This window comes from Choristoneura fumiferana, chromosome 10 (assembly GCF_025370935.1).
Source record: "Choristoneura fumiferana chromosome 10, NRCan_CFum_1, whole genome shotgun sequence".
NCBI lineage: Eukaryota > Metazoa > Arthropoda > Insecta > Lepidoptera > Tortricidae > Choristoneura > Choristoneura fumiferana.
In genome coordinates, this window is record NC_133481.1 from 6,156,218 (window position 1) to 6,177,454 (window position 21,237).

Here is a 21,237-nt window from a genome sequence, read left to right on the forward strand (position 1 = left end):
TACGATTGGATATATTTGACGCTACGTCTACATCCATTCGATTCGATAACGCTCGCTTAAAGGGAATACCGTTACTAAGGGTAAACTTCTTTTCGATTTACTTTGGTTTGTTAACTAAGTACTTATGGCCTGCTTTACCAAAGTAATGAATAATAAAATTTATCACTACTATATACGCCTTTTTATAGGCTAACGCCTATAACGTACTATTATAATATTCTGTGTTATAGTTACAACAAAGGAAACCCAGCTCGAACAACAAACATTTTTTTTTCAAAACTATCTTATTTTAGAATGACATTGTTTGAACTTGCGATGCTTAATTTCCGTTGTGTAGGCCAAGGTCTTTTAGTCGGGGGGTTAATCCTGTTCCTCCTCCAGTTCTTCTTTAAGCACTAAGCCTCCGAGCAAGTTGGAATCGGGCGACAACCATTCGCAACTCGTATCTTCGGACGAGCATGCCTGAAATCAATTTACACAGTTAAGTATGTTTAATATGTATTTAAGTATGTATCTATCTATATAATTATATTAATCCGTTGCTTAGTACCCATAACATAAACTTGCTAAGCTTACTTTGGGACTAGGTCAATTGGTGTGAATTGTTCCGTGATATTTATTTATTTAAGTATATTTTCATGTTTTTGGTAGGTACATAGGTATAGCGACCAGAAAAAAAATAAGCTGTAATATTTGCTGTCGTTTCAGTAGAGATTGGAACAACTCTCGCCGAAACTTCTAGATTGGTTTTTTGGAATCTTTTTGTATTTTTATTTCAATTCCAAATTTTTGTTACTTCGTAAAACCTATATCGAAAATATAAACTGAAATATAGATGCACACTTCTAGACTCTAGTTTCGTTTTTCCTTCCCTACCTACTTACCTACTTAATATATTTAAATGTTTGACGAGCTAGGATAAGTTGGGTCAGATTGTTGAGATTGCCTGAATCGCAGTTAGTGTAGTGGAGTGGATGAGTGCAATAGTACAGTACACTATAAGTAATTATTAAACTGTAATGCGTGTATACTTATACTATAATGTATACTTAATCCGCCGTAAGCACGACTTGCAGTACAACCTTGTCTCAATACAAAAGCCGGTCGGGCTTACCTATTTACCTATACCTAGTATAGTAATTTATAGTGTATCTATCTAACCAAATTATAAACATGACATGTATGTACCTACAGGTATAATCATGATTTTTTTTATACAAAAACCATTGCTATAAAACCTGCAGGGCTACTCGTAAGTTCGTGTCGTGCGGTCCCTCTGACACTTATACTATTTAATACGAGGGCGAGAGGGACGGTACGATACGAACTTCGAGTTTCGAGTTTCGTAGTAGCCCTGCTGCAAACAAGAGGTTGTTTTGTTGTAATTGTTTTGTACTATATATACACCACCACTCAAAGGTTGTCTGGTAGAGATCCCTTAAAGGGATAAGTTCACCTTTATACATATAATATCTCAATGTTTGACAATTGTGTTTGTTTCCTGATTTTGTACAATAAAGAGTTTACATACATACATACATAAACAATTTCTTTGCTCACCCGCGACCTTTTGATAGCTACTCTATGCAGCAAATGTGTGTTTATCCTCCTGGGTCCTCGCGTACTTTATAAAGGACTAGTTAACACTAAGAATAACGGCCGAATGTACTTTATAAAGTACAAATTGTTCATTGAATAAATAATTCTAAGATTTTTGAAATAATATCCAAAATAACAAAGCAGGTCAACCACGTCTAGGTCTTAAGCACTAAGTTTGTTAAAAAACGTCAGGACCTAGGAGGTGATGTAGCCCTTCTACCTCCACATTATAAGAACACACACAAATTACACAAACCAAACTAACACCACCAACCACACCACACCGACACGTATCGAACTCCACTAGTAGAACTCACCCTTAGAGTACACAACCGCTCATATTACCAGATGTTTCATTCAAATTCAAATTCAAATCATTTATTCAGTAAATAGGCCGCAATGGGTACTTTTACACGTCATTTTTAGGGTTCCGGAGCCAAAATGGCAAAAACGGAACCCTTATAGTCTGTCTGTCTGTTTGTCTGTCTGTCTGTCTGTCTGCCTGTCTGTGCGTCCGCGGCTTTACTCAGGGACTATCAATGCTAGAAAGCTGTAATTTTGCCCGGATATATATGTAAACTATGCTGACAAAATTCCCTTAGTTACAAAACTAAACACTAACTATACCTACGTTTAGTGAAAGTGTAGAATGCTTCCACCGTCATAAATTAAATAATAATAATTTGATTCTGAAATATACATTTCAGGTCAAGTAACCATTAAGCATTAGACCTCCGCAAATGAACGCCTGAATCAATAAATGAATTGTCTTGTGTTTGATACCTGGCACTTGCAGCTGGTTGCCTCGATGTAGTGGTAAAGGTCAGTGCCGGGTTCGACGCCAGGGTCGCAGTTCTTCAGCTTGGCAGAGGCGTGCTTGCGGTCGCCGTGCACGCACACCGGGTGATGGGACTCCTTGTACGGGAACCGCCAGTCTGATATCTGTCAAAATTATAAAGATAGAGCCAGAGGGACTACTGCGAAACTCGAAAATCGAAGTTCGCATCGCACCGTCCCTTTCACTCGCGTAATTAAATGACATAAGCGTCAGCGAGACGGCAACATAAGAAGTTCGAGTTTTGCACTTCGTAGTATAGGGCCTGGGCTCCCTGGGGGGGCTAATACGAAAAATTGAAAATCGAAGTTCGTATCGTACGTGCTTCTCACTCTCGTATTAAATACAAGGCAAGATAAGAAGTTCGAATTTTGCACTTCGTAGTTATAGGGCCAGTGGCGGCTGTTTGGGGCGACCGGGGTGGGGCTGCGCATTAACTTTTAGCCCAAGGCAGCCTGCCCAAGGTAGGTACTTGTAAATTCACCAGTTAATACGATCTATATGGCCTTTAAGCCCTCTTGTTCTGAGAGGAGGCCTGTGCCCAGCAGTGGGACGTATATAGGCTGGGATGATGATGATGATGATGATATGGCCTTTCAAGCAGAGGTTCGTGTTTTGAAGCTCGGGCCCGCACCTATGAGTTTTTTTGGAACTAGGCTTACGCTTGAGCTACGTTTGAAATTTACGTCGTCGTGAGGAAACCTGCGTATATGTGCAATGAAATTCATAGTGTATGAAGTTTTCAAACCATACTGAGCCGGGGAGGCGAGGGAACTACGGCCTAGGCTCTCTCGTTATGAACGGAGGCAGAACCTCCCAGGAATCACTCGCTACCTCATAAGACAGACAGTAGCCCCAACAGGATTGGATCTTCACGTCATCCCAGCACCGACGTCCGGTAAAGTCGGTCTGCATTGCTTTGTGGACGTGTCGGCGCAGGTGGCACCGCGCCCGGGCCTCTTCGATGCACAGCACAGCACAACAGAAGAGCACCAGAGCTACCACCGACGTCGCACTTAGCTTTGGTGACATCTTAAAAACAAAAGCACTAAGTAAGTGACAATTTTAAATGGGGTGTGTGATTTCCACCAGAGATATGAGAGGATGTGTTGCGAGGAATGTGTTTTCGTGAACCAATAGAAACGCTTCATTTAGCTATCCTCGCACAGCACAGCTGTGGAAACAGCTGAGCGCGAGGACAGGTAAATGAAACGTTTCTATTGGTTTATAAGAACACATTCTCGCACATATCTGGTGGAAATTTAACGCCTCAAAGTTGTATTAACCTTATCGTTTACTCTGCTAGGAGACTTGTGACTTGGTTCTCCACGAAACGTCTTTATAAAGCGGCGAGTGGACGTCAAGACATTTCGCGCGCCTCAGTTCACAGGACGACAATGGTGTACGATACATTACCTCTACGACGACTGCCCCATTAAATTCTGGATAAAAATAGTATTCTGTGAATAAATTTGAATATTTCGCTTTTTTAGCAAAATGTGAATAGAGGTGGGGTACGGTGGACCGTTTACTTGTAAGACACGTTTACCTCTAAGATACAATAAAGATGTGATATTTTCAAATCCTTAAATTATTTTTGCTAAGTATAGCAATAAATTAACAAAAAAGCAATACCGACTCCAAAAAAATAACAAAAAATGGAATCGACTGCAAAACCCTTGAAAATATTTTTCTAGCACTAGGTAACTACTAGCTCGAAGTCGGTGCCTCAGCACGAGCCAGCAGAAATGGAACAATAGTCGTCTACCTCACCTACATAGTGAGTATAGTATATGGGTTTCAATTCATCCTGCTGGGTCGTGCTGAGACACCGACTTCGACCTAGTGCTAGAAAAATATTTTCAAGGGTTTTGTAGTCAGTTCCATTTTTTATTTTTTTTGGAGTCGGTTTAACTTTTTTTTTTTTTTTTTTTTACTTCTCACTTTTTAGTGATTCATAGCCAAAGTACATCTCACAACGATTCCATGAAGCCCAAACACGGCTTAGTTACGTTGTTTTATAACAGAGTTCCTTGCCTATCTTCCGGCTTCAGCATCAGATCAGTTCGAAAGAATCATTAACTTAAAGCTCCTTCTTAGTCGCTTATCTAGGTATATTAATAATGATCGTTTATAGACGAGCGAGCATTACTTAGCTTTGACGAATTGCATTGGTCATCTACGGTCTTCTTCATCAGGTCCGTTTACCAAATGATACTTTCTGAATGTAAATACTTATCTTAATGCTAAAAATGCCAAAATCGCCATAGGTGTGCCTATAAAATTTGAGGTTTGCCCTCGATTTCCCTAGGATCTCATTATCATATCTTGACTTGGTGATAATGGAACTACCTCAGAAGAGTGGGTACAATAGTTATTTGTGCAACAAGAGAGCAAAGTTGTTTTTTGTTGCGAGTGTTGATTTTGAATCCCGAGTAAGCGAAGGATTCTATAATTGAATCACGAGCGTTAGCGAGTGATTCTAGGTTAGAATCCTGAGATCAGCAAGGGATTGAAATACACGAGATGCAAAAAAACTTTGGTCTCGTGTGACACATACAATTTTTCACCTCAGCAGCGAGAACATAATTTAAATGTAACATAAGAATAAAACCACATATACCTACCTGTTTACAAAACAAACACATTTTTTTTAAATAGAATCCGATTATTATCAAATATAATAATTACATTTAAAACCATAAAAAGAGTCCAGTAGCTACAATACAAATCGCATACTCATAACATGCAATCTTAACTTCTTGTACTAATGTCACACTTATTTTTTAATACTGCAAAAAGCCTCATCTCGGGGTAATTGAAAAGGTTGAACAATTAAACCTTTAAATATGATTTTTATTAAGATTTCTATTACATAAACATAAATAGATTTGTTAAAAAATCATTCAATTTAACAAATAATAATTATACTGTAGAGGCAGTATACGGAATTCTTTTATAAAAAAAAACAAGAGAAGCGGCTTTCGTGCAACGAGGTTGCATACTTTATTAAAAGATCGGGAAAATTTACATTTTGGAAATATTTCGATATATTTTTAATACCAAAAATTTAATTTAAGTTTGTAATCGACAAATTTGATCCTATCTCTTGTTTTTTTCGAGTTGAAGTGAAATGACAGATCAAAGTAAAGTTCAAATATTTGGAATTCAGTGAGTAGACCCAACACTGTACTCAGTATTTAAAAAAATAATTAAAAAGTTACTTTGTCTCACGGAGTGAGCAAAATGCGATTTTGCTCACTGATTTCTCATAGCAAAACCTGCCTGTTTGAGGTGCTGAGGTGAAAAAATAATTTTTTGAATAATAAAAGAATTTTGAAAATCGGTCCACAATTGACTGAGTAATCGGCGAACATACATAAAAAAATACAAACATTGGAACATAGAAAGAACTTTCTCCTTTTTTGAAGTCGGTTAAAAAATAAACGGTTTTTAGTAACCCTTGAATCGTGATGAGTCGGGATAATGATCCGGCTAGATTCTAGCGCTAGAAGAACTGGCGGCGTTTGTTTTTTGCTCCGTGGTCAACTAGGAACCCATATAGTTTCGCCATGACTGTCAGTCTGTCTGTCTGTCTGTCCGCGGCTAAGCTCAGAGGCGGTTAGTAAAATGCGTAATTTGGCATGAATATACATATACCATACCTGTATCAGTCACGCCGACAGTGATAAAATAAATAAAACAATTTTTTTTACGGTACCTCCCATGTACCTAGACGTAGTGGGGGTGATTTTTTTTCTCGACTAACACAGTGTGAGGTATCGTTCTTTTAAAACCATTGGGGGGTTGCCAAGATGACTTTTCGATTCAGTGCAAATTTTCATTAAAAACGAGCGTCCCCCCCTCTAAAATGTAAACTGTTGGGTGGAAAAAATTGAAAAAATTCAGGATGGTAGTATAAGTATATCAAACTTTCAAGGAAAACTTTTTACAAGGAAAAGTTTGCTTGAGGATTATTAGTAGTTTAAGAGTAAATAGCAGCCTAAGGTATAAAATATACCTAAACTTGGAAGATTCCGTATAAATAAAATACGAAATCCTCAGAAAAATATTACTTATTTTTTTCGTAATGGCTACGGAACCCTATTTTGGGCGTGTCCGAGACGCTCTCGGCCGGTTTTTGAAGTTGAAACTGTATCAAATGTTAAAGTGGTAGTTTACTTCGGGTGTCGGATGTCAGTCATTTCTATAGAAAGTTTTGTCGGGCAAGTGTGAATAGCCTTGGAACATCCGATTAAAATCCGGGCCCGAGATCCGATAGGTAAGTGGGAACGCTCTTAGTACCTACGGTACCTACGAAGCCGCGTGGGTAAAGACTAGGTATGCTTATAAATAAAAACACACAAGTAAATAAGTAACGCACATCTACCTAAGTACTTGTAATAAACTGCTGTATAATTTAGCGTTCAAATCCGCACCACCGTTACGGTAAGGCGAAAAAACGCATTCGAGATAAAAATAAGACTGATTTATAAACAACAGGCAAAAGAACTTACTAAATAACGAGATTTCAACTTTACCCAAAAAAGTCATTAAGAGCGGTGGCGCAGAACAAATTGGCTCGTTTACGCGGAGTCTCTGCGGTCACCAAATTCAAAGTTGGACTAATTACGCGTCGCGTATCTTATCCCTGTTAGGAGCGCGTAAATCTTCAACTTGATGATCCCTAAATAAATAACGGATCAGAGTTGCTAAGCAGGTTGTATATTTAGGTATACTTAAGTAGAGAGTTAGCGACACGAACACGATTAACTGTGTAAACTGAAAACTGAACTGAATTGAATAAATAGGTCATTGAAGTGTTCGACGAAACGGGGAATAATAATAATGATGAGCTTTTCAACCGCCTCAATTTTCATGGTCATATTTTAGTAGAATTAGATGTTATTTTCGAATACTTTTTTCTTTAGACGTCCTGCATCTACTACTAAGTAAATAGATAACCCGGAAACTGTAACAGAATCTTCTACCATGTCAGCAAAAATATGCCCACGTAAATGAAATCAAATAAACGCTCGAATATAAGTTCCAACCCTTACGTCTTCGATTGTAGATCAAATTTGGTAAGTATATGCAAGCAGCTATTGTGATTTTTTTCTAATCGCCGACTACTTAAGTGGATACTCTTGTTTTGCGCTATTTGTCCGTTAATTCACCTTAAACCAGCGTTCGTTCCCGTACCAAGTAAGTAGGCTTATTAAAGTTAAGCGCAATTGTCTCAAGCCCCAGCGATTATATTCTATCACAATTATTTAGGGGACTGGCAGGAGACATGTACCATCAGTCAAATAAGTGGTCTATCAATTTTTAAACAAGTTCCCATCAAATGAATATGTCGCTAAAGTCGAACTTTCAAGTTGACAGACACGTCTATTGGCATTATTGTTTTATGACGATTATCAACTTAAGGGTGGTATTTGGCTGATGGTACTACATTTGGTACAGGAAAATAGAATAAGCGACTCTACAATTTTTGATTTGGGACGCTTTTCTTTTGTATAGTCTTTATAACTTTGATTTGTTATTTATTTAAATATCTACTTAATCACACTGTTTAATAAAATGTATAGAAAATTAAGCTTTATAGTGTGTGAGTCATTAGCGAGCAGGCGGCTGGGTATACAAATTCTGGCCGTTCGTCATTTGCTGCAATTTATAGTGCATTGTGCTCGGCCATATTCGTTGTGCCCTAACTGGCCTTATGGCCATATCAACAAGGGCCTGTCAGCGTACAAGCAAGCGGTGAATTGAATCAATTGTAACTGAACTGCAAGATTTTACGTCGTAAAATAAAAAACCGGCCAAGTGCGAGTCGGACTCGCGGACTGAGGGTTCCGTACAAATTTGTAGGTATCTAAAAACATCCGGTTTCAGCAGAGTTCCTTTAATAAGCAAAATGTACGCAAAGTGGGGTCGTTTTAAATGGTTATGTTATTGACATACACAGACAAACATAAAAAAGGTTTCAGACTTTTTCTTATTGGTTGTGCTATGAGCTATATAAGGTGCATTCAAACCAAATTTCAAGTTTCTAGACAACAACTGGAAGTACCTACCTACCCTATAGGTTTTTATTCCCCCGCGGCCCCGGTAATTTGTACGGAAATGTAAATGACTGTAAGTATATTATGATTACGTTGATTTAGAAGTTTGTTTTTTTATTACACCAAGGCCTGCAGCACCAGACCTGCGCAGTTTCCCGAGAACAAGGGTCTTTACAGACGATTGGACGGCCATACAGACAGATGGACAACAAAGTAATATAGCTAGATATTTTCCTAGCAGGAACGAAATGTTGTAAGAGTTTGACCAAATAAAAACATCGACAGTCCTGTTATCGATAAGTACCGCTTCAACGTCATAGAGGTTATACAAAGACAAATAGGTACATAAATAAATAATAATAACAAAACTTACAATTTATTTATATTTTACATACTTCACCAAACAATTTGGAATACTTTCTTCGTGTCACTGAATTAATTATGAAGAGGAATTAAGTGATATGTTTATTTTTTACTTATTTATTTATACTACAATCAAGACAAACAAAAAAGACAACACACCTTAAAAGAGTAATTTAGGCTACTCTATATAAACAACTATTCATTGCAAATATAAAAATAAATTGTAAAGGATTAAAAGTGTACGGATTACTTTCAATTTTTACGAGATCGGTGGCACGCGGCGTCTAGGTAGGTAGCCGATATAATATAAGTCTGGTTGTATGTATGTCTTGTCGTTGAAGTGTTATGTACATATCAATAACAGGACTGTCGATGTTTTTATTTGGTCAAACTCTTCCAACATCTCGTTCCTGGTAGGAAAATATCTAGGTATAGAATCATATACCTATTGGTAGAGTCATTCACGAAGACGCGTGCCGTGCTTCTAATTACAATGTCATTAATGGCTAATTTTGACAAAATCACGCGTCTTCGTGGATGGCACTAGGTATAACGGTTTCTCTTTTGCCAAACAAGGTGCGGCACCCTATAAATTGTATAACAAACTAAGAATTTAACCGACTACAAAAACCCGAGTCGGTGCCTCAGCAGGAGCCAGCAAGAGTGGACTTAATAGTCGTCTATTATCTCACCTACATACATACTATCGGAGTATATTGGGCTTCAATTAACCACTTCTGTTGGCTCGTGATGGGTGGAAAAGCACCAGGACTACTTAATAATGAAAGTCTCTGCATCAGAAAAAGCAATCTATTGTAAAAGGTGACGAGCAGTTGATATTAAACTATTGTATCTTAGATTATTTACACTAAAAAGGGTGAAAAAAAAATTATAACAAAAAATTGAACCGACTACAAAAAACCACTAAAATAATTTTATACCAGTCTGAAGTCAGTACCTCAGCACGAGCCAGCAGGAGTGATTGAAGCCCAATATGTAGTGCGTAGGTGAGGTAGGCGACTATATGTCCACTCCTCCTGGCTCGTGCTGAGGCACCGAGTTCCGACGGGTAGAAAATTATTTTCATGGTTTTTTTTTTAACTTTTTAATTCGAAATGCAAAGTCCACGAGATCCATGTAACATCACAAAATCTTAACTGCTTAGCATAAGCTAGAGACAAAATTATGCAGGAGAGTTTTATTAAAATCCCCGAATTTCCCGGAAATTAAATGCGACTTCCAGATTTAATGGTTTACGTGAGCGAAGCCGCGGATATATTGTAGGTAAGCTGTACATAAATGCAATAATGCAGTGCTGCGAGTATAGTCTTAATTCTTATGGTGCTCTACCTTAATGGGATCAGCGTTTAGCCACGCTTGCGCAACAGTGTCATGATCAATTTGCAGGAATACAATTATGGTAATGCATGAGCCGAGTATGTAACAAGGTAGGTAGGTAGGTATCCCAAACCGGCGCCCCTCAGGCCCGCGACTAAGCTGCAAACAATCGCTTCCGTTTTGGTTAACTACGTGAAAGTTGTTGAGCGGACAAAAGGTAACTAGATAGATTCTAGATTGAATTGGTAGGTCCATTTGTAGGCGAAAGATCCGTTTTGAGTAGCCCCCTACTATGAAATTCGAATATCGAAGTTCATATCGTCCCTCTTACTCTTTTATTCAATAACATCAGCGTGAGCTGCAATGCACGATCCGAAGTTCAAATTGGAACTTCGGAGTAGGTATAGAAGGCCTGGGCTTAGAAATAACTTCTCATCATCTCTGATCTATAAGTATGCAAACTACTGCTAGACACAGGTCTTCTTTCAGAATGAGAGGGTTTGGGCTATAGTTCCCACGCGGACCCACTACGGATTGAGGATTTCATACACACCACTGAATTGCTACGCAATTGCATGTAGATTGAATCACGATATTTTCCTTGATCGAAAAGTTCTTGGTAAGTTTTAAAACTCAGAGGTCTTTATTTACTGAGTTTCTCGAACGCAATTTATTTGTCGTATTTAATTAATTCATTAATGCTTCCAACATACTGTGAATGGAAGGAAAATGACAAGTATTAAGTACATAGATATTACTGAAAGGCATGCTCAGATTAATATGACAGGTGACATGTGTACATATGTATATTTGATTGATGAATTTGCTTAGATATACATTAAGTACCCTTTCATGTATATTTATATTTGAAGCCTTGGTTATGCTCATATATTAATGAACTCGACTGTACGTAGTTGGAAAATAGGTGATAGGTATTTATTTATCGTAATAGCTTAGGGCATTTACTGAAGTTCATTTCGAATGTAACTACTTACACACGTTGCGGAGCTTGTGTATAAAAAAGTGGTACTGATCGGAAGGAAACTACTTATAATAATTTCATATTCATACTTAATTATAAATGTTAAAAGTTTAAGCGGGGCTCAGTCGACAGTTTACTTTGAGAGAGGCGTCCGGCTTAACACCACGCGTTTCAGCGTCGTCTTTTGCATTTAAATTCGCGCTTTTACAATTTGATATTATAACTTTAACAGTAAATACACGTGTTGAACAGTATCGTGGTTGTAGTGTTCTGATAAATTAATTCAAAAGTGAAGTGAGTGATCGAGTGATTTGTTTGATCTGCGAGTTAAGTTTTTTTAGTTAAAGATATGCTTGCCGTTTTACAAAAACGAAGACAACTGTTTGAACAAGTTGATTTCTAAAGCGTGTTAAAGTTTTTTGTGGTAAAGACTACTGATTAAATTAGGTGGGTGTTTTGAATACAGCAAAAAATTTTATAGGTACCTAGGTACCGTAGAAATTGGGAGCTAATAACAAGCTACGTTTTTTAATTAAATTTTTAGCACAGGTGAAATAAGACTAAATAAGACAGTTTGGCGGCAAAACATGTACATCAACAAAACTTTGTTTATAACTTTTATCTTGGCACTAGAAATGAGGATCTGCCGAGTCCTACCAAAATTTAGGCGTCCTACCCTCTCCCAGGGGGTATGGGCAGGGGCCAACGTTCAAAAAATGCAAATTTTACAAACTAAGCGAGATGTGTAATTTTCTATTTATTTTTTGCGCTGAATCGAATGAGACCATACCCATACTCATAGGATCAATATTATGCGAGATATGAAGGGTTTTTGTTGAAAACACAGAACAGTCTAAAAATCACTTAAGTACCAACTAGGTATATACTTAGTTTCTCAAGATGTGGATGTGATGGTAAATAATTGTTACTTAAACCCAAAAATGGTCGAGTTAAAATAAAAATATTTTATTTTTTATGTTTTCAACAAACACAAGACAAACACCCTTCATATCTCGCAAAATATTGATCCTATGAGTATAGGTATGACCTCATTCGATTCAGCTCAAAAAATGCATATAAAATGATACCTCACTTCCAAGGGGTAAGGCCAGGGGGGAGAGAGTTTAAAAAAATGCAAATTTAACGAACTAGACGTGTTAGGTGTCATTTTCTATATATTTTTTTGCGCTGAATTGAATGACCATACCCATACCTATAGGATTAATCTTTTGCAAGATATGTGATTTTGGGATATTTTAGCAGATGATGGTGGGTTAATTGGACTGAACTTCGAAAATGTTATGAATTCAGGATTTTTTAAATTGTGTTTAACAAATGTTCCATTATACATTGGTCGATGTTTCATACATATATGTATACGATGTTTTTTACACGTTAAAGGTGCGTCATTCTTTAATCGAAATTCGAATGAATAATATTTATTGGGGATTGTAGGCAAGGAGGGTGAAAAATACCATTATGACCTATTCTCATACGATCAAATACTTAATCATAAAAATCGGTCGAGCCGTTTTGGCGGAGTGCAAACACAATCACCGTGGCAAGAGATTTTATTCGAAGAAGCATTATTATTTCGATTGCTTCAAAACACTAAATAATTCAGCATAACCGTGTCAACCGGCCATGAAAGTTTTAAATCGACATAAGTAAATATATTGAATGCTTTCTCGTCTACCCTGGATAATAGGCCTTTCCGATAGCCAGGTTATTTGTGTTTCACTTTATTGTAGCACAAACGTAGGACATAAAGAAATGAACTAAGTACCTACCAGTGGCGTTGCGTCAGATATTTCCGTGGTAAAGCCGAAGCAAAGATCGCTTACATTTTTCATAAATATTGAATGTCCTGTAGTCCTATTTTGTAAATATTGTGCAAGCCGATGGGATAGGGTTCTATGGACGTTTCGCCACTGCTACTACTTAACACCTGGCTACTCCGCGACCATGGGCATAATACAGCTACATCTATGCGGAACATGAGTTTACATGCAGTGCGCTCACTTTGCACTTTTCAAACTACATTAGCATAAAAGCATCATTAAAGTATTCATATTGGCATACATACTACAAATAGCATACTAAAAACCTATGTTCGAGTCATCTTGAGAAATAATAAGATTAATAAACACGACCTTTCACAGCCCGACATTTTATTATCTGCATGCGTTTATTGTTTTTATTAACACTTACAAGTTTAATAAATTACTCGTACATGAACAGGCTTTTCGCAATTTAATTTCTACAAGTCCATCCGAGTTTTAGTTCATAGGTCTATCGCTTTTTGTCACAGAGTGCCTGCTTAATTTTGGTGTGAAGGCTGTAAACTGAAACCTAAATTAAGTACCGTAAAATTTCCGAAACAATGGTTCGGCACGTTGAAGCCAACGCTAAGATACCTGGGTAGTTCTAATGAATGGGCACTTAACTTGAAAAATACGTGACCTTTGAATAATAGTCACAAATAATATAACACGGCGGTCCGGTCAGATTTTTTCGATTTTTGTACGGTCACCAGCACCAACATCTGACACAAAAAAGCGTGAATAAATATCTGATACGACTTTATTATTTTGTAGAACCGGTAAGACATGTCAGATGTTTTTAGGTACATATTCTTTTTTTATTTGACAGCAGGTTTGCTAAGCAATGGGTTCTTAGACATGTTTTATCAAAATCGGTTCAGCCGTTGAGATATTGAACTTTGAAGTGACAATGTCGGGGGTTTTCCAACTTTCTGTTGGTTAGGTTATTCAACATTTTTGATTGACCTTCACTACTGTTTCACTTTCTGATGTTACCAATAACGACTACGGACATTTTTAAATATTAACCTAAACAGATGGCACGCGATGTGAACTCCCGCACAATACTCGGAGGCTCGGCGTGAACATGCGTGTGCGCCTGCTCGTCACGGCGGCTGCGCTTCTGGCCGCCGCAGTCGGTGAGTAATCATCACATTAATGCATACCTACATAATGGTAGGAAATCTATTAATGACCTCTCGCCCTCTCCCGATCCTTGGCTAGGTAGACAGATAAACGCAACTCCAGAATTACCTGCCGCCCTAAATGCATAAGTTACTATTAATTTATTCATTGTCCTAGTTGTCGCTAATAAATTAAACTGTCCACTTGTACGTACATACCACCCCTTGTTTGCTAAGTGCTCGACTTTTGTTCCTTATTTTCTTATCTTTGAACTGAAATTTACATGAATGGTTTATTACATTACGCAATCGTGTTCACGGGTCAACGGACTAACGACCAGGGTTGTTTCAAATTGCTTGCACCGAATTAGGTCCCCGAGGAAATGTTTCACTTTACCGATACGAAATTACACGGCTTTTTTCTTAATGGTTTTCATAAATTAGCTTTGAATTATGCTTGAGTTGTTATTTAGCAGTAGAGGAGACTACGGCTAGTATACAAGTCTACCTAATCTGGTTTGGCAGTACTTGATTCGGTATTAATTGACTTCTATGACGAAGTTCGTGTAAACCAGTGATGGGCAATACGGTCCTCGAGCCAACTCCGGCCCGCCGACGTCCCTTCGATATAAATATAGCAATGTAGCCCGCGATAATTATTATTTTGATTTTTCCTGCAGTATAAAATAGAATGGTAAAATTCTGGCCCTTCTCTAAAATATCTGTAACACTCTGGCCCTCATGAAGAAAGTTTATCCACCACTGGTGTAAACGCAATTATAGATTAACTTGTGAACAGAGAGTGCGCGCGCGCTGAGGCTGCTGGAACTACGCGTGCCCGCGTACGTGGCGCTTGGGAGTCGCGCGCAGCTGGCGTGCCGCTGGCGGCTCGGCGCCGATGCGCTCTACTCCGTCAAGTGGTACAAAGACGGGCGGGAGTTCTTCCGCCACGTACCGCGTGACGCCGAGCCAATCCGCAGCTTTCCGCTGCCTGGAGTTCATGTTGAAGTATGATCGCTATTTACTTAGTTCTTGGGTTCATAGAAAAACGCTAACTTTATGTAGACTTCTAGTCTTTGAGATTGGTTTTTGGAATCTTTTTGTATTTTTTATTTCAATTCCAAATTTTTACTTTTACGGTCATCCCGTAAAACCTAAATTGAAAATACAAACTGAAATATAGATGCACAGAAAAAACAGAAAAATAAGACCATCACTGGGAATCGAACCCAGGTCCTCGGTAATCCGTACAGCGTGCTATACCGCTACACCACTGATGGTCGGTGGTGGTGGTGTAGCGGTATAGCACGCTGTACGGATTACCGAGGACCTGGGTTCGATTCCCAGTGATGGTCTTATTTTTCTGTTTTTTCTGTGCATCTATATTTCAGTTTGTATTTTCAATTCTAGTCTTTGGACAGTAGAGCGCAGATTATGTTAAACATAGTTGTAAAAATAACATAGGCTGTTGGCGTTATGCACAGTCCGTAGCAGAAGTGGTTAAAAGGTTGTAGAGGTCAAAATACATACACACCTTTACTGCTAAGGTAATAAGAGGGTGTCTAGGTTTTTCGAGCTGCACTCCCACTCACCTACTTTGCTGCTGATTGTAACTAAATAAATCAGCTAGGTACGTTTGCAAAAACTCTATCTATTGTGTTAACAAAGGACAAGAAGCTCTTAAGTAAATAAGATTGGCTATGTATTTGATACGAGTAGGTATAACTGTATTAGCATAGTAAAAGAGGAGAAGTACGCACACTCCGATCCAACCCTTTAGGAGACTTACTGCCTACTCCGGCGCTTAGGGTTGTCGATGTCTTTTTTAGATTAATTACCTACCGGCAAATAATTTTATCACGACAGTTAACTTAAAATTGTCTTATGTCTGTGTCTAGACAAACAAGATTCTATTCCGCTTTATTATTAATATTATACTAAATTTAAAAATATTATTTATAAATTCGCCGGATTGGTGATGGCGACTGTATACATACTCCTCATGTTTACCTGTACATAATACTATAACTATATTGTTTATAGGTAGGTAGGTATCTATTATTTTTACTTGTGTCCCTGCACGTCTTTACGATTCTTTTATACTACTTACTTTTATACTACTAACTTACAACTATACCTAATACAAAAAAAGTACGAGTACGCGAACGTAAAAGGTGATCATCTCGTGAAGCGAGCGCAAGACGAGCGAGCTAAAATCAAAACGTACGGCACCGAACGGCAGCGCAGCCTTGACTACAGAAAACTTAATCCTCCTTAAATTGTCAGTATGTGCGTGCGGCGGGTGCGTGCGTACCGGCACCAACCGGCGCGCACACATTTAAGCCACGCAATGTACTTTTGTTTGTAGTGAACTTACTTCTCCTCTTTTGCTATGGTATAGTGAGGTGGCACATCAGTTCCTTCTCTACTCTGTGAACTCTTCTCCACGCTATCGCTACCAACTTAAGTTTCCGTTTGTTTTCGGTATTCATATCACGTCTCAACTTGAGTGGCTAACAATTTTAATTTATTTTGTTTGTTGCCACTGCAGTTTGCAGACTGCGTATTGCAATTACTTATTCTGTGGTATAACTTGATTTTACAAAAGTTACAATAAGTAATTTACGCCTTGTTGTATCAGATATGTGCTATAGTGACTGTATTCGGACCAGCAATATTTACATGCTACTGGATATTTAGTTATTGTCGTATCAGCTTTTAAATGATATCTTGTAACCCGGACCCTTTTGCATAGGCGTCCGGCTTCGATGGGTCCAACGTGACGCTGCGCCCGGCGCAGGAGGCGACTGCCGGCCGTTACCGCTGCGAGGTGTCTGGCGAGCGGCCACTGTTCCCCACGGTATCTGACCACGCCGACATGGCCGTCGTCGGTGAGTTGTTGCTGATCCTTAAACAATGTAGCCCTTGTTTAACTATAAAAACCGCATAACGTATTGCTGGGCCCGGATCAGACGCTACCGCTGCGAGGTGTCATTGCAAGAAAAGGCTGTTCCTCGCTGTGTTTGATCACGCCGATATGGCTATTGTCGGTGAGTTGTTGCTGGGGCCCAGGCTGCTTCAACTTTATGTCTAAATGTAGAGAAACCGTAAATCGTTATGTCTATGTTATGTTGAGCCCTGAAGGTCCGGCGGCCTCACTATATTGTTGTGACAGGGATGCACTGCCGTAGTCGTGTTAAAAGTGTAACTAAAGATTAGTGTAAAATTGCGATACGAAAAGTAGAGCTGTACACCTACATTTATTCGTAGGTATTTTTCTGATTAAAAACTATTTTTTTATACTTTTTATATTGACTGTACTTGCATTGTCATCCAACTAGAAGTGGTCAAATTGAACTTGCAAATGACTCAAAAACAAACAAGGCAAGTAAAATGCAAGCTTGTAACAAAAAAAAACAAAAAGTAAGGGTAGGTTATTTATTCTCCTAGTCTTGATCTTGCGCAAGTTTTCCGTGAATAGAAACTTCAGCTCGTAACTTTGTTTCTAGTCGGAAAAGAATTAAATTACTGAGATAGCATCTTTCACAGGCCAGACGAGAAGAAAGTTTATATGCGAGTGTCCCAGATGATATCGGGCTGGGGTGAATCTTAATACTTTACCGGCATAACAGGCGGGAGCGGCGAATAAACAAAGCAAAATAATGAACGCTGACTGTACAAACTTTACTTATAAACTTGTGTGATATATTGCTGCACTTTTAATAAATGCGGTGTACAAAATTGTGGTGGTAACTCAGAAATATTTATGACACCACGATAATCTAAACGCTTAGTAAAGTAGTAACCGAAATCCAAAATGAATCTGCACCAAATCTCCTGCCTGTATTTTCTACCTATTGAATTATATAATTTAATGAATCAGACGTTACTTTGCGGGGGTCCATATTATGAATTAAATCTATTACTTCAGGTCCTAAGGGCGCGGGTGAGCAAAGTAAATATTTTTAGTTCATTTTAGTTCTATTGACTGGTTGTCACTCGGCTCTTGAATTAGTTTTCACTCCGTGGGACGGGCGCGGGCTGAATATCAGCGCTGCAAGTTAGTTTTACTTGCAGCTTTTGCTGAATCTGAGCCCATTGCCACCTGTTTTATGTGTAATTTTTATTTTGGTAGGTAGTTTTGTTTTTCCGTACCAATAAATGATTATTTACTTATTCATTTATATTATTTTATGTATGACATCACAGCTCTTTACAAGACATTGTGGATTCAAAGTTTTAAACATACTAGAGTCCTGATCAGGGTAGAGTAGAGACGTCGGGTCTGGTCGGGTCTTCGCTCTGTTTGTCAACATTTTACCCGACTACCCGAAGGAGGGTTAAAACTTGGAAAGCCGCCATTAAAGTACAGGGGAGCGGTCTACATTATCATCATCATGTTTTATACACCGATGATGATGACGATGATGATGTAGACCATGACGGCGACTGTATTACGATGCTACTCTATCTAGCCAGGAACTAAACCTTGTTTTTTGTTTCAGTGCTGCCTGAGACCGGCCCAACCCTATCAGGGTTCCGTTCGCGCTACCGCGCGGGCGAGCGGGTGCACGCGTCCTGCGCGTGCGGCGCGTCGCGTCCCGCCGCGCGCCTCGCGTGGTACGTCAACGGCGAGCCCGCGCCGCCCGCTGCCGTCGCCGCTTCTACAACAGTCGTGGGCGGCTTGGAGGTCGCCACGCTGACGCTCGACTTCCGGGTTACGGAGGAGCATTTTAAAAATAATGGATTGAAAGTTAAGGTAAGACCACAGAGTTAAGGTAAGGTAAGGGCCTTCCTATATTAAAAACGCCGGAGCAAAACAGACAGGCGACTTGAAAATATCGTCGACTGATAGTTTTTGTTGAACACGTAGCATCTACCGAGTCATTGCTTGCTTATTTAAACTGGATATACTCGTAACTATAGGGTCTAAAGTTTAGCATTACCCACTTACTTAAAAATCAATAACATGGTAAGAGGCAAGAGCTCGCAGTGCGCGCCGAGTATTTACTTACTTAATGGGATGAGTTTACTAACTTACGATGAGTTAAGACCACATTGCTATACTTAGCAACATCTAAGATAGCAACCCGTAACTTTAGTTCAACCCTTAGGCAAACTATAGAGTGTAGTGAGTGGGAATGACATAAAGTTTAAGTTTGCTATCTAGTGAAAACTTTTGAACGATTTAGGGATATTTAGATTTACTTATCTATTGCACTATTATTATTATTATATTACGTTATTCTTATCCCTTGTATTATTCTTAGAATTTAAGTTTTTGAAAAAAATGTCTCTAATTAAAGTTTAAAGGCACTTCACATTTTTCAGCTCCCTTTCCCCAAAACTTAACCCGTGCGAAACCGGGGCGAGAAGCTAGTATGTATCATATAGACTTCAATTTGGCCAACATATTCACTAAGAAGGGCGCGTTTTCGAAATTAGCACGAAATCTACTTCGTGGTAGTTTCAGAGCTCTTGGGAACGAAGCCAAAAGCTACTTTTATAATTATATCTATGTTTTCGTAAGGGAAGCTCTATTGCCTATTTTTCGCCTTGGGTGGGGACGCAGGATGCCGAGCCGATATCAATAGTGTCTGCCATCTCATACAAAGTATAGTCAAAACACGGGATTGTCGATGTACTCGTATCTATCACTTTCCCTTCGTAATTTGGTCGTGTAGCTGCCTGATGCTAATCTGGCTTATTTTTTGACGTCTATACTGGTAAATTCATCTTCATCTCGGGCTATATATACGTCCCGCTACAGGACATATATGCCTCCTCTCAGAATAAGAGGGCATAGGCCGTAAAAATTACAAGTAGGTACGTTATTACTCACAATCAGTTAAATTATGAATGCGGTGGGTGTATTCCATGGTATAGGGAGCTGGTAGTTTGCGCCTGCAGCAGCACTCCACCCTCCCGCAGCAGGGAAGGTCACTAGCGCTGCCTACCCTCAATGCACGCCATTGCAATAAAAAGGGTGGAAAAAATCAATGGGCCCTGGAGGGCAACTACCTTAAACCCTTTAGTTAGCTGTTTGTACTGAATGGAAACATTCCTTTATTTTTAAAATAAAGCAAAACTGCATTCAAAGATATTCTAAACTTCGCTTGTCTCACCCGGGAAACGAAACAACTAAAAATTAAAAAAATAAACACTCGCTATTTTACTATACAATTCGGTAGGATTATTGTTCAGGATAAAATTTATCTAATAAACATTTGGCCTTACACTCATCTGTTGTACGAGATGCATAGTTCCTTCTTACACGAGGCGTTCTGACGAAAAGTTTATAAATTGAACCTATTTTTTTTATGCAACGCTGGGCAAACCACGGGTAAACAAACCTCAAATGTTTATCAGACAAATTTTATTCTGAACAATAATCCTATTGATTCGTATAAATAAAATAGCAAGTTTTTATTTTTAATTTTTAGTTGGTTCGATTCCCGGGTGAGACAAGGGAAGTTTAGAAGATCTTTGAATGCAGTTTTGCTCAATTTTAAAAATAAAGAACTGTTTCCTTTCGGTACAATTAGCTAACTTAAGGGCCCATTGATTATTTCCACCCTGTATGAGAGAGATTAGTTGAGTTGATATTTGTTGCAGTGCCTGGCGACTCTCGCGACGTTGTATTGGCGGAGCAATGAGGAGAGCGCCGTGCGCGCGCGCGACGCGGCGCAGGAGACGCTGGAGCTGCGCACGCGCACGACCGCGGCACGCGGCGACGACGCCAGGGACCGCCGCCGCGCCGCCAATGCTGCGCCACTGTTTAACCCTGGCTCACTTTACATTATTGTGATTTATGTCTGCTCTTTAATTAAATAATTATACGTATCTTGTTTTTGATTTTGTATTTACTACTGGTAAGGTAGAGACAGATTACAGTGGCATGCTAGAGGTAGAGATATTTGCCGATTCTCTACAAGTCAAAAGAGTAGAAATTAATACAGGAAGTTATTTTCATCGTAACTGTGAACTGTCACATAGTGGCGAAAAATGCTTGAACATGGCAAGTTTCTTTCATCAGTTTCCCACTGTTTCATGGTCTTAAATAATCTAAGGTCAGGTTCATGTCGCAGGTAAGGTACAGTCACTCTCA

At 38.9% G+C, this 21,237-nt stretch overlaps 2 protein-coding genes across 6 annotated transcripts; one reads left to right on the plus strand and one right to left on the minus strand.

The window, feature by feature from the left end:
• Positions 1–254: 254 nt before the first annotated feature.
• On the minus strand, positions 255–5,754 carry LOC141431943 (thyrostimulin beta-5 subunit-like). 5 transcript variants are annotated; one of them, XM_074093244.1, is made up of 5 exons: positions 5,126–5,754; positions 3,721–3,876; positions 3,269–3,466; positions 2,383–2,541; positions 255–462 (listed from the first exon to the last, which is right to left on the minus strand). In XM_074093244.1, exons 3-5 carry the CDS (start codon positions 3,464–3,466, stop codon positions 361–363), a joined length of 459 nt encoding a protein of 152 aa, XP_073949345.1. In that variant the 5' UTR covers positions 3,721–3,876; positions 5,126–5,754; the 3' UTR covers positions 255–360. The 5 variants fall into 5 exon arrangements, with proteins under 5 accessions (XP_073949345.1, XP_073949346.1, XP_073949343.1 ...); XM_074093245.1 differs by having other exon boundaries at positions 3,851–3,876; positions 5,062–5,754; XM_074093242.1 differs by having other exon boundaries at positions 5,062–5,754.
• Positions 5,755–11,337: 5,583 nt separating this feature from the next.
• Positions 11,338–20,963, plus strand: LOC141431729 (uncharacterized). The gene is made up of 6 exons (XM_074092904.1): positions 11,338–11,629; positions 14,043–14,144; positions 14,929–15,137; positions 16,885–17,020; positions 18,635–18,888; positions 20,745–20,963. The coding sequence occupies exons 2-6, from the start codon at positions 14,093–14,095 to the stop codon at positions 20,961–20,963; spliced, it is 870 nt and encodes a 289-aa protein (XP_073949005.1). The 5' UTR covers positions 11,338–11,629; positions 14,043–14,092.
• The last annotated feature ends 274 nt before the right edge of the window (positions 20,964–21,237 follow it).

Coding starts and splice junctions, on each gene's coding strand:
- LOC141431943 (XM_074093240.1), bottom strand. CDS start 5,082: ATGTGTTTGTTTTGTAAACAG. Junction 3,467..5,061: donor TGTGTTTGTTTTGTAAACAG/GTAGGTATATGT, acceptor TTTGTTTTTAAG/ATGTCACCAAAGCTAAGTGC. Junction 2,542..3,268: donor GCTACTGTCTGTCTTATGAG/GTAGCGAGTGAT, acceptor TAATTTTGACAG/ATATCAGACTGGCGGTTCCC.
- LOC141431729 (XM_074092904.1), top strand. CDS start 14,093: ATGCGTGTGCGCCTGCTCGTCACGGCGGCTGCGCTTCTGGCCGCCGCA. Junction 14,145..14,928: donor GCTTCTGGCCGCCGCAGTCG/GTGAGTAATCAT, acceptor ACTTGTGAACAG/AGAGTGCGCGCGCGCTGAGG. Junction 15,138..16,884: donor TGCCTGGAGTTCATGTTGAA/GTATGATCGCTA, acceptor CCTTTTGCATAG/GCGTCCGGCTTCGATGGGTC.